The 16,240-nt window shown below is 47.1% G+C and overlaps 1 protein-coding gene across 2 annotated transcripts in view; it reads right to left on the reverse strand.

The window, feature by feature from the left end:
- Nucleotides 1-7,712: 7,712 nt before the first annotated feature.
- The window catches only part of NSUN2 (NOP2/Sun RNA methyltransferase 2), a 29,322-nt gene continuing 20,794 nt past the window's right edge, over nucleotides 7,713-16,240 (reverse strand). For both annotated transcript variants that reach the window (XM_067730350.1, XM_067730349.1), the window contains 7 exons: nucleotides 14,829-15,013; nucleotides 14,092-14,184; nucleotides 13,227-13,362; nucleotides 12,355-12,435; nucleotides 11,872-12,010; nucleotides 10,630-10,669; nucleotides 7,713-8,643 (listed from right to left, as the gene is read on the reverse strand). In XM_067730350.1, the coding sequence (XP_067586451.1) occupies nucleotides 8,421-8,643; nucleotides 10,630-10,669; nucleotides 11,872-12,010; nucleotides 12,355-12,435; nucleotides 13,227-13,362; nucleotides 14,092-14,184; nucleotides 14,829-15,013 (897 nt within the window). In that variant the 3' untranslated portion in view covers nucleotides 7,713-8,420. The remainder of the gene's footprint in view (nucleotides 8,644-10,629; nucleotides 10,670-11,871; nucleotides 12,011-12,354; nucleotides 12,436-13,226; nucleotides 13,363-14,091; nucleotides 14,185-14,828; nucleotides 15,014-16,240) is intronic.

Raw genomic sequence — 16,240 nt, forward strand, 5'->3', positions numbered from 1 at the left:
AAGCCCGCACACCGCAGCGAAGAGTAGCCCCCGCTCGCCGCAACTAGGGAGAGCCCGTGCACAGCAACGAAGAACCAATGCAGCCAAAATTAAATAAAATTAAATCTTTAAAAAAAAAAAAAAGAAACAAGGGCTTAGCAGTGAATGCCTTGTCCTAGCAGCCTAAAAAAATCAGCCTGCACGTTGAAACACTTGCTGTCAAGTGCTGTCCCCAGTGTGTCCCACTCTGTCACAACTTCAGCCCTATCAGGTAGGTGTCGTCATTATGCCCATTTCACAGATGAGGAAATGGAGGCCCAGAGATGTTAAGAAACTTGCCCGGGCTCACACAGTCAGTCAATCAGTCAGTAAGTGACTATATCAGTTATCTATAGCTGCATAACAAATCACCCCAGGATTTAGTGGCTTGAAACATTTACCGTCTTGTGGTTTCTGTGGATCAGGAATTTGGGTCTTTTCTGGGTCTCCACCTTCAAGGTGTCTCACGAGGCTCAGTCATCTCAAGACTTGACTAAGGACAGACCCACTTCCAGGCCCGCCTACACAGCTGTTGGCAGGATTCAGTGCCATGTGAGATGCTGCCCGAGGTCTCTCAGCTCTTTGCTCCTTCAACACAGCACTCACGTCATCCAAGTGAGTGAGCCAGGGCAGAGGTGTTCCGGGAAGAGCTAACACAGCAGGGCTGAGACCACTGTCCTCAGAAAGGCCTGAATGCAAGGCTGGCCTCTGGGAACTTGAATTTGGGGAGTGTTCCTCCCACCCTAACTGATTGGGAGGGTTTCTGTGCCTCGACTGTTTATGCAATGTCCTGAACACCTGCTTTCCTTGCGGAAGGCTGGGATTTTGAATGTGCCAGGCAGGGGGTGCCTACATGACCAGCCCTGGTACAAACCTTGGGCTCTCAGTCTCTGATGAGCTTCCTGGTGGACAGCACTTCACATGTATGTCGCAACTGGCTGGATGATTCTCCCAGTCCCCTGGGAGAGGACTCATGGTTTCCTCCTGCCTTTTTGATGGCGGGAGTCTTCCTCTGCATGGTTAGGCATCATTAATTTCACCAGTGCCCTTGCCATGGGCTTCGCAGGTCTCTCCAGTTTTCTGTTACCATAAACGATGTTGCATTGCATGATGTAGACACGTCATTTTGCTCACTTGCAAGTGCAGGAAGTGGACTTGCTGGGTCAGAGTTATGTATATTTGTCATTCTTTTCTAGGAACTTTATTTTATCATCTTCTCTAAGGTGGTATTCCAAGGCTCAAAGGAAACAGAGGCTTTTAAGTGAAAAATTTGTCTCCCAGGTTGCCTCACCTGCAACCAACCCACCGCTATTTCTGGACGTGTGGGTCTCCTTCAGAGATGCCCTCTAGGCAAATACAAGCGTATCTGTGTCCTGGCGAGAAAACGTTCGTTCTTCAGCCAGATCGGTCTTTTCTCCTGCAACAGCCTCTTTTCAGAGCAGAAACCCCTCACCAAAATATTGATTAGAACTGGAGAGAAACCTTCAGTGTAAGTGTTCATGTTAAGAACATCCTTGTCAATTTTTATTTCGGGTTTTTAAATGGTCTCATCAGGCTTAGCCATATACCATCATCCTCTAGCTTATTTTTTAATAAAAGGGATATTTTTTAAGAAGCTTTCTTCTCCCTGTAGTCTGTGCTTCTTCCTAGCTGCTTTGTCCTGTTTGCTTTGATTCCTATATTCAATGACAGAGGCTGTTTCCAGGTGTCTGGGGAATCCTTGGTTGTCCACTCTTGACTACCGAGGGCTCCAAGGCGTCTCAGCGGCACTGCTGGGGAGAATGCCACCTGAGGGTGACTCTAGGCGGCCAGCTCTGCGAACCCTGAGGCCACACTTTAGATCTTTCCCCTGGAGCTGGACAGGTTCCAGAGAAGTGTCTTCCAATAATCTCCCACGGGGAGACTGGCTGCCCCAAACATTCAGGAGCCCAGGGAAGGGCCGCCTGTGGACAGCTGCACAGCGGACTGCTTCTCGGCTGTGCTCACCACTGACTTAGGGGTTCACTCTCTCGGTTCTCTTAGTACTACCTCTCAGTTTGCTTTCCAGCTTCTGAAATTGTGTTGCTTCTGTACTGTCCTCTCTTTGTTTTTGTTTGTTAAAATATGGTTACTGTAGTTTTATTAGGGCTTGGGGGGGCAGTGAAATTAGACGCCTGGATTCAATCCATGTCTCAAACCAAACCCTCCTAATTATCCTCTGCTTCGAGAAAAGCTCATAAATTTACATTTGACAAAAAAAGCTTAGAGGTTTTAAACAGCTTTAATTTTAAAAGAAGCAAGAAAACATATACTCATATATCACATTTGTTCCTCTGGAGGTTCACTCCTTACTGGCAATTTCGAAAAGCTGCTGAAACCATGAAAATGTGATCACTAAAAAGCAGCCCTTGCAATGCAACTATCCCTTAAAAAGGGAGGTGTCCTGTGATAGAGGCCCCAGTCACAACTGAACTGCCGGCTCTGCTCCTGTAGGTCAAGACTTTTTTAAAAATTGGAATCCTGTTAATTCAGGGAAGGAGCAGGTCTGAAGAAAAAAATCTGAATTTATTTTTTCAAAAGGTAATGAAGACTTGGTTATGTAAATAATAATAATAAATGTTATATGCCAATTGCTGTACCCCTAATTAGGGAATCAGGGGAAATCATTTACATTTAAATTTGAATTATTTTCTTTATGTTTTGGTAACTAAAGTTCCCGTATTTATCAAAACAGCCTACCTGCAGGCTGCTCATAATGTGATAAAAAAAAATAAACTACTGTGTTTTAAAGAAAAAACAAAACCAAAAAAATTGGAATCCTGGCTTTGTCACTTACTCTGTGTGATGTCTGGCAGTTACTTATTTCTTGCTTCAATTTCCTTATCTGTGAGCAGGGGTGATAATACCGCCCTCCATTAGGTTGCTGTATTGAATGAGTCACATATCACTGGTCAGTTTATTGTCTCATGGCTACAAGTTCATCCATCATTGCCCTCTCTGCCAAAAGGGATCTGGGTCCTTGAAACAGTTCTGCCAGTTCTGGCAGTAGAGGGCACTAGAGAGACACTGCAGGAAGAAGGGGTTTTGCCTCAAGATTCTGGTGTCCTTGCTCCCCAGCTGCCCCACTGTGTGCAGCTGCCCCGTGTCCAGCTCCTGCGGGGTGCAATGGCCAGCAGCGCCCAGTGGCCAACAGCCTTCCCCGGCACCCTAGAGGGCAGATTTCCAGCAAGTTCCACCAACGCAGAGCCATAGCAATGTCCCTGCAGTCACACGCTCCTCAACAAATCCCGGGGTGAGGAGTGATGGGCTCCTCCTGCGGTGCTCTCGCCCAGGGCTAGCTGCTCCTTCTGTCATTCCCATACCCTTCACCATTCTCTTTACTTTTTACCAGCCAAGCCCTCATTACCCCGACTCCACCATAAGCCATCCTTCCTATTAAATTTCCCGTTCCCACAAATTACTAAGTGGTTTCTCCTGGTCACACCTGACTGATATGAGTCAGTGTAAGTAAATCACTTAACTATCATTGGCAAAGGTCCGACTTTGCCCTGTTAAATGACTGTTATTACCTAGGACTTGGGTTTGCTTATACATTAAATTGGGATGAGATCTAAATACTTAAGGGTGTTTTATCGACTGCGTGGGCCCACAGCAACTATGATGCAGTGTGGACAGACCTGGGTTTGAATTATGGCTGTCATTTAATATTGGTCGTGACGATCTAACCATGCCTATATAGACTACAGCTACACAAAATGTTTGTAAAGTACCTCAACTGAACAAATGTTAGCCATCTTTACTGCAAAGAAAACGGCAAGGGTTCTAATTTGCCTTTAAGGTTATATAAACCAATGGTCCTCAACCTGATCACAAGTCAGGCCATATGGGGTTTAGACTCCACACGGCCATAAGAAATAAGTCTCCAATAATAGGGCCAGAAATCTGCATTTTAAAGGAGCTCTGGAGAAACTTGAACAGAACTAAGAGCTCCCCCTTCCCTTTGGCTGGTGAAGTTGGCTTCGGCACAGCTGGTGGGAATTGGAAGGGCCAGGGTCTGAGGCTTTCAGCTCCAGTGAAAGAAGGGATTAGTACCTTCAAATGTTGAACAAATAGAAATAGGAAAACCAGGGCTACGCTGCTTACGTGGGAAAAAAGGGAGGGTAAATATGGAAGGGGGACTACAATAGAACCAGGTGGTGGGTTGGAATCAGAGGTATTGGTGTGACATGGTTTTAAACAATGTACAGGTAACACATGCAGATGTACAAATGTAAGGTGTGTGCACACACACGCATTTATTTCCTAGCTCTCTCTGCTGAGAGGGCCTGTAAGAAACAACACCCCAGTAGCTGTGAGCACACCTAATACCAGACGTTGGTTTCTAACTACCAGGTTCTACTAAAAGGATCTGGGGATCTGGGGCGGCTCCAGGACTGGACCATCATTGTACCAGAAAGAAGCATGATGGGGACATGTGGAAGGACGTTAGAACCGACTAGAAGCAACTCCCATCAGCAAATCCTGGGACAATGACAGTAACATATAGCTTACTGAATAAAATAGGAATCCTTGAGTCCACATGACATAAATGAATAAAGAAGTAAATAGGGGAGAGGGGAAAGTGTTTAGTGCAGAATGCAAACTAATAATGTAGAGGAGTGATAAAACTGCAAATTATCATTCTGCAGATCTCATAGTAAATACGAGTTCAGGAAAAATTACCAAGAAGTGCTAAAGCTGGTCAAGTTTGATAACAAAGAGATACACAGTCACAGTATCTCCCTGAAAATACCTGTTAATGTTTTAAGTGAAGAAATGTGGAGGCAGTTTTACTCAAGTAAAACTTAACTAGGAAGCGACAAATCCACGTCACGAGCCTCTTGATATGCTCCTGGTGCCTTTGTTTTTAGCAAAGACATGCTGAAGTAGTAAGGGATAATGAAACATGTCTGCAACTAACTCAAATGGTTCAGAAAAAAGAATTAGTTACACACACACAGACACAGGAATTTAGGTGAAGGGTAAATAGGAACTCTTCACACTACTGAGCTGGAAAGTATTTCAAAATCAAGACTTAGGAGACAAATCAACCAAACACAGCGTGTGGCCTATTTGTCCAAACCAATTTAAAAAACAAACTGAGAAGAAGCAAATGTGAACATTAACTAAGCTATTGGTGGGGTTTTTTGGTCTTTATTTCTTCTCCATCTCCCAGCAGCCACTTTTCTACTGCTTTTTTCTGAGTTCAACTTTTCTTTTTTAGATTCCACACATAAACGACACCATGTCGTATTTGTCTTTCTGTCTGCCTTATTTCACTCAGCACAACGCCCGAGGTCCATCCATGTTGTCACAATGGCAGGACTGCTTTCTTTTTTACGGCTGAATAATATCCCGTTGTATATACATGCGCCACTTCTTTACCCTTTCATCTGTTGATGAACACTTAGGTTTACCCGTTTCCGTACCCTGGCTATTGTAAATAACATTATGACTAACATGGGGGTGCAGATATCTCTTGGAGATAAGTTTCATTCCCTTTGGATCAATACCCAGAAGACTGCTGAATCATCTGGTAGTTCTATTTTTAATTTCTCGAAGAACCTCCAGACCGTTTTCCACTCCCACCATCAGTGTACCAGGGTTCTCTCTTCCCCATGTCCTCACCAGCCTTTCTTCTTTTAGGTAACAGTCATCCTAACAAATTGTGAGGTGACATCTCGTGGTTTTGATTTGCATTTCCCTGATGACTGCTGATGTTGAGCACTTTTTCATGTATCTGTGGCCATTTGTCTTCTTTGGGAAAATGCCTACTTAAGTTCTTTGCCCCTTTTTTAATTGGATTTTTTTTTTAAATTCAGTTGTATGGGTTCCCTGTATTTTTAGTATTAACAGGTTAAATTTTAGTATTAACCCCTTATCAGACATATGGTTTGCAAACATTTTCTTTCATCCCATAGATTACCTTTTCATTTTGTTGGTTTCCTTTGTAGTCCCACCTGTTTATTTTTGCTTTTGTTGTCATACCCAAAAGAGTCATTGCCAGAAGCCATGTCATGGAGCTTACCCCTTATGTTTTCTTCTAGAAACTTCAGAGTTTCAGTCTACATTTAAGTCTTTAATCCACTCTGAGCTGACTTTTGTATATGTGTAAGATAGGGGTCCAGTTTGATGCTCTGTGCATGTGGCAATCCTCTTTTCCCAGCACTATTTATTGAAGAGACTGTCCTGTTCTCATTGTATAGTCCCAGTTCCTTTGCCAAAAATTGACCATATATGCATGAGTTTATTCCTGGGCTTTCTATTCTGATCTACATGCCTGTTTTCCTACCAATAGCATACTGTTTTGCTATAGCTTTTTAATACAGTTTGAAATCAGGAATATGATGCCTATAGCTTTATCCTTTTTCTCAAGATTGCCTTGGCTATTCAGGGTCTCTTGTGGCTCCATATAAATTTTAGGATTCTTTTTTCTGTGAAGAATGCCATCGGAATTTTTTAGGGCTTGCGTCAAATCTGTAAGATCACTTTGGGCAGTATGGACATTTCAACAGTATTAATTCTTCCAATCCATGAGCATGGAGTATCTTCCCATTTATTTGTGTCTTCAATTTTTTCATCCATGTCTTAATAATTTTCGGTGTACAGAATTTTCATGTAAGTTATTTGACGTTAAGGAATTGTTACTGCTTTTGGTATGAAGTTATTGAGGTTATTTTTTTATTTTTATTTTTTTTTTGCGGTATGCGGGCCTCTCACTGTTGTGGCCTCTCCCGTTGCGGAGCACAGGCTCCAGACGCGCAGGCTCAGCGGCCGTGGCTCACGGGCCCAGCTGCTCCGCGGCATGTGGGATCATCCCGGACTGGGGCATGAACCCGTGTCCCCTGCATCAGCAGGCGGACTCCCAACCACTGCGCCACCAGGGAAGCCCCCGAGGTTATTTTTTAAAAGATTTTTTTGATGTGGGTCATTTTTAAAGTCTCTATTGAATTTGTTACAATGTTGCTTCTGTTTTATGTTTTGGTTTTTTGGCCATGAGGCATGTGGGATCTTAGTTCCCAGACCAGGGATTGAATCCACGCCCCCTGCACTGGAAGGCGAAGTCTTAACCACTGGACCGCCAGGGAAGTCCCGAGGTTATTTTTTAAAAAGAAAAAGGGTCCTTATCTTTTGAAATGTTAGACACGATTTACTTCAAAATAATATAAAAAGGTGGGTATTAATAAGACTGTATTCACTGTGAAAGCCAGATGACAGGGCCATGAAGGTTCACCACACCATACTCTTCTCTTCTGAAATTTTGATTGTCATGATAAGATGTGTCACCCAGAACCCCACCTGACACATAGCAGGGACCTGGTAAGTGATTAACTGAAATGACCGCGCAGCTCCTGCCTGGTCAGCACAGTGCCCGAGGGAGCCCATTCAGCACTGGAGATGGTTCCCAAGCTGCTGAGCAACCCTTTACCCACCCAAATCGGGCTCGCTGTAGTTGAAGGGTCAATACCGCCCTCTGGAGGATAAAAGGTAAACCCACAAGAAAGTCCTTCAAGCGCTTTCAGGCCTAACTACTGACTTTATTCAAGAGCTGTCTTCACATTAAAATTCCTTCCACCAGCTAAGGCTTTAATCCTAATGTTTCCATTTACCCCAAAATAAGTTAGTTCCTTCTGCCTCATGAACCGGAGTAAACACTAGAGTCGTACACATACCCATTTTCATTAATGACTCTTTATTTAAACTTTGCAAGGATCCCAAACCCCATTTAAAAATTAAAATTGCAGGGTACTCCAATAAAAGCACATAAGCCCCTCATGACTAGTATCACATTCACAATACAGCTCTTACTGTGAGAAAGTTTACTTTACCTTTTATTACAAAGGCACAGAAGTCATCTGAGACCTCAGATATTAACCCCACTGCGTATTAATGCCGCACTAATGGGCAACTTAATACAATTATTAAAGCTGATAGTACAGTTTTCCAACAATCCACGCGTAGTTACAGATTCTCCCTAAAAAAATGCCTAAAAGAAGCACTAGGCCTTAAGACCAATATAGGCATAACAAAAGGGACCTGAAATTTTCTGCCAGGGCAGTTATATGTCTTGGTAGAATAAGACTTTAACAATGAAAGTCTATTACCGGCAACAGGCATACTGGACCCATCCTTGCCAAAGAAATGGGGAAATTCTAACAAGCTAAAAAAATACCTTCCATACGCTCCATGTGAAAGGAGTCCGGGGGTCATTCAAAGACCTAACCTTCCGTCACTTCCCAGTCTTTACAGATGTGTGCCTCACCAGTCAGAAGCAGGCCTGGGTTTCATCTCAGCGGCGACGCCGAGGTGGAGGCCCCTGCAGCCAGCGCACCAGGGCGGGCCGGCCGCTGGGTCACTGCCTGTGGCGGCATCCGGCCGGCCGGCTACTCTGCCCCTTGCTCGGCACCCGCCTTGTCCTCCGGAGCCCCAGGGCTGGCTGCACTCTCGCTTGTCGGAACAGCCCCCTCTTTCTTCTTTTCTGCCAACACTTCCAGCCCCATCATCCTGAGATAGTGAAGCCGTTCGTTCTTTGGCACAAAAGTTCGAATCGAGGCCTTTCCCCGCCATCCACACAACACGATGGGGCACTGGAGTGTGTCCGGTTTCCTGTGAACAGAACGGCTCCGGGTAAGCGTTAAACATCCTCCTAACTGCACCGTAGGCAGTACTAACATAGAACTGCTCCCCCAAAAATACCCCCAAGCCACGGGGAAGGCATTTTAGTCTGTGATTCTATGGAGGCTTCTCTCAAAGAAAACCAGCTTCCTTCTTCCTGTCCTGAAGAGCATCAACACCCTCAGGTTGGCCAGTCTTTCCTTCTAAAAACTCACAGTGGAATAACCCCCAAATCTGCAGATTTCAAACACTTTCAGTGTTAGAATCTCCAAATACTTGCGTCTTCGCCAATGTGAAGACCTATCTGTATGCCCACCCTACCCACCAACAGGAATCTGTCCTGTCCCTCATGGCTCCTTGCAGCTCCTGCCCACGTCTACAGGTGAGCAAACTGAGGCCCCGCAGAGGCCGGGTAACTGGGCCCAGAGCAACAGCGCCAGCCGCGTGGGGTGCCAGGACTGGGAGCCAGGACCACCAGTCTTTGCAGACTCAATGCTTCCCAGAATTGGGTCTGGTCACCCACCCCCACAACGGTACAATGCCCAGCACACCAAGCTGCCTGTGTCCAGCAAGCAGTGCCATCCGGGCCCAAACACCCTGGCTGCGCAACTGGCTTCGTAGGCGGCACCGACTCCCCTTTCCTAACTGGGAGGGCGGCTACTGTCTGTATTACGCATGTGTCCCTCATCAAGCACTGTGCGTATCAGCGTGTACCATGCATACTGTTATTTACTTTCTTTCAAATGTGACTCTGGTCTAGTTTTTAGGCTCCTAAAGCCCTCATTTAAGTAAACATGTGTCCCAAGCCTACCTGATGCCAGGCATCAGTGACACAGGCTGTGCACGGAACAAACAAGCGTTTCAATCATATTTCTTAAAAAACAAACAGAAAAAGAGAAGAGAAAGGCCTGAACCAGGAAGAGAGAAACCACTAAGAAAAGAAGATGGAAACACATCTCCTTTTCTTAGTGGTTTGGTAAAAAACGATGACAGGAAAATACCAGAAAATTCCCATACTCCCATTGTCTTCCTCTTTAAAAAATCTAATTCCTGAAGCTGTCTTTTCACCTGTCTTTTCACCTGTGTACTTCAACTGGTAGAAACCAGTGTATGTGGAAAAGCGGACCCACATCTTAAAACAGCCTACAGTTTTCTACGTGGGCCACACAAGCACTGTTACCTTAAAACCCACCTGCCATCTTACTCCTGGTCCCACCGCCCCCCCCCAAGGCTGCTCCCCGCAGACGATGCTGGATGCTGGGACCTGGCCTCCTGTGCAGACTCCACCCAGGCTGCTGTCCAGCTGGGTCCTGCCTTCCAGAGAAGCTGCCCAAACCCCTCTCCAGCCCAGACCCTGTTCTATCTCCTCCTTTGGAAATGGTGCTTTATTTGACAGAGGCAGCTGTTAAATGTAAACCAGTCTGGGGATGAAAACGCTGACTCTGCCATCCCCTTGCTGAGGACCCCTGGGCCTGACACCTAAGTCCTCTGTCTTGTTTCTGGCAAGTGCTGACCACGTGGGACCTGCTCCCCCTGTGAGGGGTGTCGCAGAACAGTGGTTCTGTGCTCCCGAGGTGGCTGTCAGTCTAGCTACGGGGGCCGGCCCCCCATGCCCCGGCCCAGAGCAACACTGCCTGATACCTAACGGGTGATCCACAAACACCAGCCAAACCAACAGCAGAGGTGGAAGAACTCAACCTCTCTTGACTGTCCTATCTGTACACTTCCTCTGTTTAAGATAAAAATCAGAATTAGATTTCTGGGGCACAGAGAATAGGACTCTGCATTTTATCTTCTAAATAAAAATACACATGGCTTGTTTTATCAAGAGTATCTTCATGATATACGAAAATATTCCATTTCTAAAATTTGCACAGTACTATTTGAGGGGAACATCATAAAAGGCTTCTAAGACCACCCACCATCCTCCCACCTCCAAGAACACGGAGGCTCCGATGGCAGGAGCGTCTCACTTACGTGGGGTCCGGTTCGTACTTCAGGACGACGCTGCCCTTGGCTAGAAGAGAAACAGACACACACTGGTCGAGCTCTGCCAGCAGGGACACCTCTGCGGTGCACGTTTATGTGCCCAGAGAACAGTAATCTGGACTCTTGATCTCAGGGGTCTTGAGGCAGAAAAGAGGCCTTTCCGTCTAAATTCACAATGCCGTCCGTAAGCCAGGCACCAAGTGCCAGGGGACAGCGTAGGAGAGGCTCACGTCAGACCACTGAGAGACGGAAAACACTCAGCAAGCCTCTCCCAGGAGCAGGGAGGTGGGGATTAACTACTGCTTAATTCTCAGAACTCAAGACTAAGTAAATAACTGCTCCAACTCCCAGAAAGAGCATGGAACAACACATTAAAAACCGTCAAAAATTATGCTGCGGTCGTCCAAATGTAGGATTAAAAGAGAAAGAGAACACACGTCCCCATATCCTTTAAAGCAATCCCTACTTTGAACGCAGCCCTGCCTGGGGAGACGAGGACGCCTCGGCACGGCGAGCTCCTACTGCTCAGGCTTCAGGCCGGAACGTAAGGCATGAGACCACGTAACTTCAATGACTGATTTGTGCCCTTTTCATCCAATCGAGCCGGAAATAAGGAATAAGTTATAAAAAAGCAAGCAAGAATGAAAAGAAAAACAGAACTAGAGTCCCAGGTGGAATTATTTGTATTCGTAGGAGGAAACGTCACTCAGTGATTCGAGGTGGAAGTTTATGAAACAGAAAAGCAAGGATGTGACCGCTACCCACAGAGCAGCAGGAACCTTGGGCAAGGATGCACATTCTACCGCGGGGGGCTGGTCAAGGTGCCAAACCAAGCCGACAGCCTGTGCTCGTCTCTCCCGGGCCTCGAGACGCAGACACACCCGAGCGCTGGGACCTGCCCTCTGCTTCCACGCGGGGCCCGGTCCTGGCTGCCTGAGTGACAGCGGGCGGCTTGGGGCTCTGGCAGGTGGGCCGGCCGGGCCCCGACACCTGCACAGGTGACCGTGGAAGGCTGGCTCGGGGAAGGAGAGCAACCCCAGCAATGCCCTTGACCCTCAATGAAAAGGATTATCAGGCATGTCTCCAGAAATCCCTCCGAAAATCGACACAGGCACTAAGAACAAAGTCACAACGTACATGAAAGTGAAAAGCTCCGTCAGGCAGGAACACCTGCATCTTCACTATGTGTGCGAGGACAAGCAGCGCCTCTGCGCCAGTCAAACTGCTTACCCATGTCCTTGACTTGGCCGTATGCCTCACTGCTGAGTTTTCTAAAGAATGGATTTTCCTGGGTTAACAGAATTTTAACATCTTCCATCGAGACGGTGACAATTCTTGAATTAATAAATGGATACAATGTATATATTCCCTGTGGAAATAAAGAGAGGTGGCCATTACGAATGGCAGCACACCGCCCATGCACGTGAGGTGAGCCGCCCGCCCAAGTCTGCCCAAGTCCGCGGGCGTTGGCGGGCCCTCCCCTCACGTCAGCCCCACCCCTCACCACAGCCCCAGGCAGGCGGGACGCTGGTGACACACGGGACACACGTCAGCAAGCACAGCCCCACCCTGGCGCCCCGGGAAAGCTCAGTGTCTTCGAGAGCCCCCCTGGCAGCAGCCGGCCCGGTGCTCAATGGTCCTGACCCGCCGGGCCGGCTCAGAATCACCCATCCACGCCTTCACGGCTCGTGCCGCCCCACCAGCTGTGCTTACCTCCTGCGCCAACCGGAAAGCACAGTCGAACTCTTCACCGCTGTTATTTCGACACCAGACTTTAACCCCAGTGTTAATAACCTGGAATGGAAAATACCAGGTGAAACGCACGTAAGTGAAAGTCAGGATAATCGACTAAAATACTCCTTTCTAGCACAAGGAGACAGAGCTCTAAGTAGCTGCTGAAAAGAAGGAAAAAAGGAGTGGAAAACACTTCAAGAGTCATCTGACTAAAATAGACGTTCTCTTGCCCCGACCGATACTCTCACACGGCTTTGGTTTCTGTGGCTTATACGGACTGATAATTACAATAGACGTTAAAACCAGGAAACTCTGAGAACACAAGAATAGGTCAGCACACATTCCACGGGCCATCGGGAGCAAGGATGCCGTCAGCCTGGAAGCCCCAGCGGACACCCAAGAGAGGACAGGAAAGACGGCACCTAATGGCCTAGCACTGTGCTGAGAACACTCTGACCTCGGGGGCCTCCAGACCACAGAGATGAGCTGCGTTAAACAAGCAGGCAAGAGGGAAATGAGCTGGGAAAACTGTAAAGCAAATGAAAAGAGGGCCCAGAAGTGGAAAAAATCTAAGGAAAATGGAAAAAAACAAAGCCAAGTGCCCACAGGAGCAGCAGGCAGACGTCGGTCCCCCGGGACGCAGACGGTGTGAGCCCAGAGGGGCGGACGGGACACGGCCGGGCAGCCTGTGCCTGGCAGTGGCTGAGGCCCCCGGGCAGCTCGGCTCCCCTCTGCCCACGATGGACAGACTGGCAGGGCCGCGTCAGGGCCAGCCCCTCCCAGCCGAGTCCGAGCAGACACGAAAGCACCGCGCGCTGAGCGCACGCGGGCCCCGGGGCTGTGAGCTGTACCTTCACTCTCTCACTGTTGTTCAGCAGCACGTTTCTCAGCTCCTTGGACACCATGTAGAGCTGCCTTCTCTTCCCCTCCACGGTTCGAGTTAACAAATTCATCTTTGGGAAGGAAGGGCCCAAAGCATAAAATTTCCTGTGAAAAAGACAGGGCTGCTTATAAGAGCTCCGTTCAGAATGTGACGAATGCCTCTTGGCGGCCTGCTCTCCCCGACAGATCCCATTTCTCAAAGCTGCTGTGGTTAAGGGTGCTGGCACTCTGCCGTGGACGCCCACCTTCACCTGCTTCACCTGGGCCTCCAGGAGCTTCGCCTGAGCACAGCTAGATCTGGGACCTGCATTAACAGGTGTAACTCCTCCCCTCAACTGCTGCTCCAACACCACACCTGAGAGGACCCACCTGCTCCATGGGCATTTTAGGAGGGAATTTTACAAACACAGGCAAAGGACCAGTTATCTACAAGACGATGAATGTAAGTGACCACTCTGGTTTAAAGATACTAAGTTCAACAAACAAGGAAGAGATGAACCCAAGACTGTTATCCTGAGCACCTTGTTCTACCTGGAAATCCCACCCAGACGCACTACTCTTCATTTCCTAACCGGGAGCAAGGCGGGGAGCCCTGGCCGCAGTCCAGAGTTTTCCATCTCTCTATCTTCTATACCTTTGGGTGGCTTAGGTTCTCTGATTACTGCTCACCTTAAATTGAAGGGTTCAGTAAACACCCTCTAAACTTTCATCCAGCTCTGACATGCGTTGTTAAAAAGGGGCTAAATGAAAAACTACAGTTAAATGTGACCACATGTGCATTTCACCCTACAGTAAATTTAAAAGAAGAATTTAAAACGTTGAATTCATCCTTACTGGATAGGTGGAAATAATGGGTCGTCTTCAGGAATAAATACAAACGGATCTTCTTTAAATCCAAATAACTTCATTTTCTTAGATGGAGGAGGACTGAGAAGGGAATGGAGACGAGGTAATCTGTCATCCGAGGAATACCGCTAAATCCCAACAGCACATCCCTCCTCCCGCCCAGCCCTCATCCCAGCTCCATGCTGCCCAGGCTCTGGAGGGAAGTAGGTCTCTTCCCTCCGGGGGTCATCAGCACTGAACCGTGTCCTATACAGCAAGGACCTTCTCACCCCTGCAAAACCACCCCCGAGAGAGATCTGGGTTCCTGTTTAATCTACAAGGGCTGGGGAGACAAAGGACGTGAGGATCAAGACACAACCGTTGGGCTTCCCTGGTGTGCAGTGGTTAAGAATCCACCTGCCAATGCAGGGGACATGGGTTTGAGCCCTGGTCCGGGAAGATCCCACATGCCACGGAGCAACTAAGCCCGTGTGCCACAACTACTGAGCCTGCACTGTAGAGCCCGCGAGCCACAACTACTGAGCCCATGTGCTGCAACTACTGAAGCCCGCACGCCTAGAGCCTGTGCTCCGCAACAAGAGAAGCCACCACAATGAGAAGCCCGCGCACCACAACAAAGAGTAGCCCCCGCTCGCCACAACTAGAGAAAGCCTGCGTGCAGCAGCAAAGACCCAACGCAGCCAAAAAGAAAATAAATAAAATAAAAAGACACAACCGTTTCTTACCCACACACACCATCTTTCTTATTTTCATTATTCTCTAAATTCTCAGCTCTTTCAGTTGCTTCTGTGTCACTAATACCAGCGGCCGGTTTACTCTCCAGCTCCAAGGGGTGGGAAACGCTCCTTCCCATGGGATCTGCGGGGCCCGGCTGCACAGGCCCCCGCGGCTCTGCAGACTCACCCTGCAGCTGGAACGGGGTAAAAGCTTGTTTAAACTCAGACAACAACCTCCTCTGCCCTGATACAGGAAAAGAAGGAACTCAGAATGTCGCAAAATCCATCCAAATGAATACAGCATTTCATGTATAAAAGAGAGACAACAGAATTTTTTTAAAACAAGTGTCTTAAATCTATCTGCTATTATAAGCAGAATTCATGGGCACTGATTCTAGTTTTAACTTCCTGTTTCCTAGCAAAGGCCAACAACGCCAGCTTGTCTTCACTCAGAAATGCTGCCATGCATCTGCTCTGCGTGATGAGTCGCATGCTGCCCCAAACATACTATCCGGGGCCGAGAAGACACGGACATACATAAAGGACAGTGGAAACTCTCCCAGGAGCCCTGGGTAAACCGCTGTGGAAGCTAGAAAAAAGATAGTAGAAAGATAAAGTGGACCTCTAGGGACTGAGAAACTACCTGTAGAAAAATGAATTTCTGATCTGGGATAACAGTATAATTTTGGCTTTAAGAATGTGCAAAATGTTTCACTTACATTAATTTTTTATGTATATTTTATATACGATCTTATATAAAAAAACTATTACATAACACAGTACAGCGACTACAGGCAACAACACTGTTGCATATTTCAAACTTTCTAAGAGAGCAGATCTCAAAAGTTCTCACCATGAGGAAATACATTCTGTAACTATGTATATACAAACAGAATCATTATGTCGTCCACCTGAAGTAATATAATGTTTTATGTCAATTACACCTCAACTTAATAAAATTCTTTAAAGCTACACGTCCTTTCTAACAGGTCACAAGATTGGTAAAAGTGATAATTCTCAACCCCTATGAAGTGAGTTTACAGATTAGGACACTTGAACACAGAAAAGTTCAACATGTCCCTCAGTTCACAAAGCTATTAAGTGGACAAGTTGGTAAGGTTCTAAAGCTATTAACACTAGGCAACACTGCCTCCCAGAAAATGTACTCTATTTGTTTTAAAAAAAAAAAAAGGCAAAAAAGAACAAACCCTTTGCCAAGGCTAGCAATGGTACGCATCCTTTCTATGCCCACCTGTGCCTGCTGTTCGGAGCCCGTCTCCCACGGCCCTCTGTGCAGGAGGCTTTTTCTGTGCCATTGCAATGACCCAGATCTAATCCTGCCCCCTCACAAGGATACCAACAGCACTTTGTCAGCATGGCTCTCCCCGGCTCCAATTCTGACTGTTTTTACAAGCTCCATC

The sequence above is a fragment of the Pseudorca crassidens genome, chromosome 3 (genome assembly GCF_039906515.1).
Source record: "Pseudorca crassidens isolate mPseCra1 chromosome 3, mPseCra1.hap1, whole genome shotgun sequence".
Lineage (NCBI taxonomy): Eukaryota > Metazoa > Chordata > Mammalia > Artiodactyla > Delphinidae > Pseudorca > Pseudorca crassidens.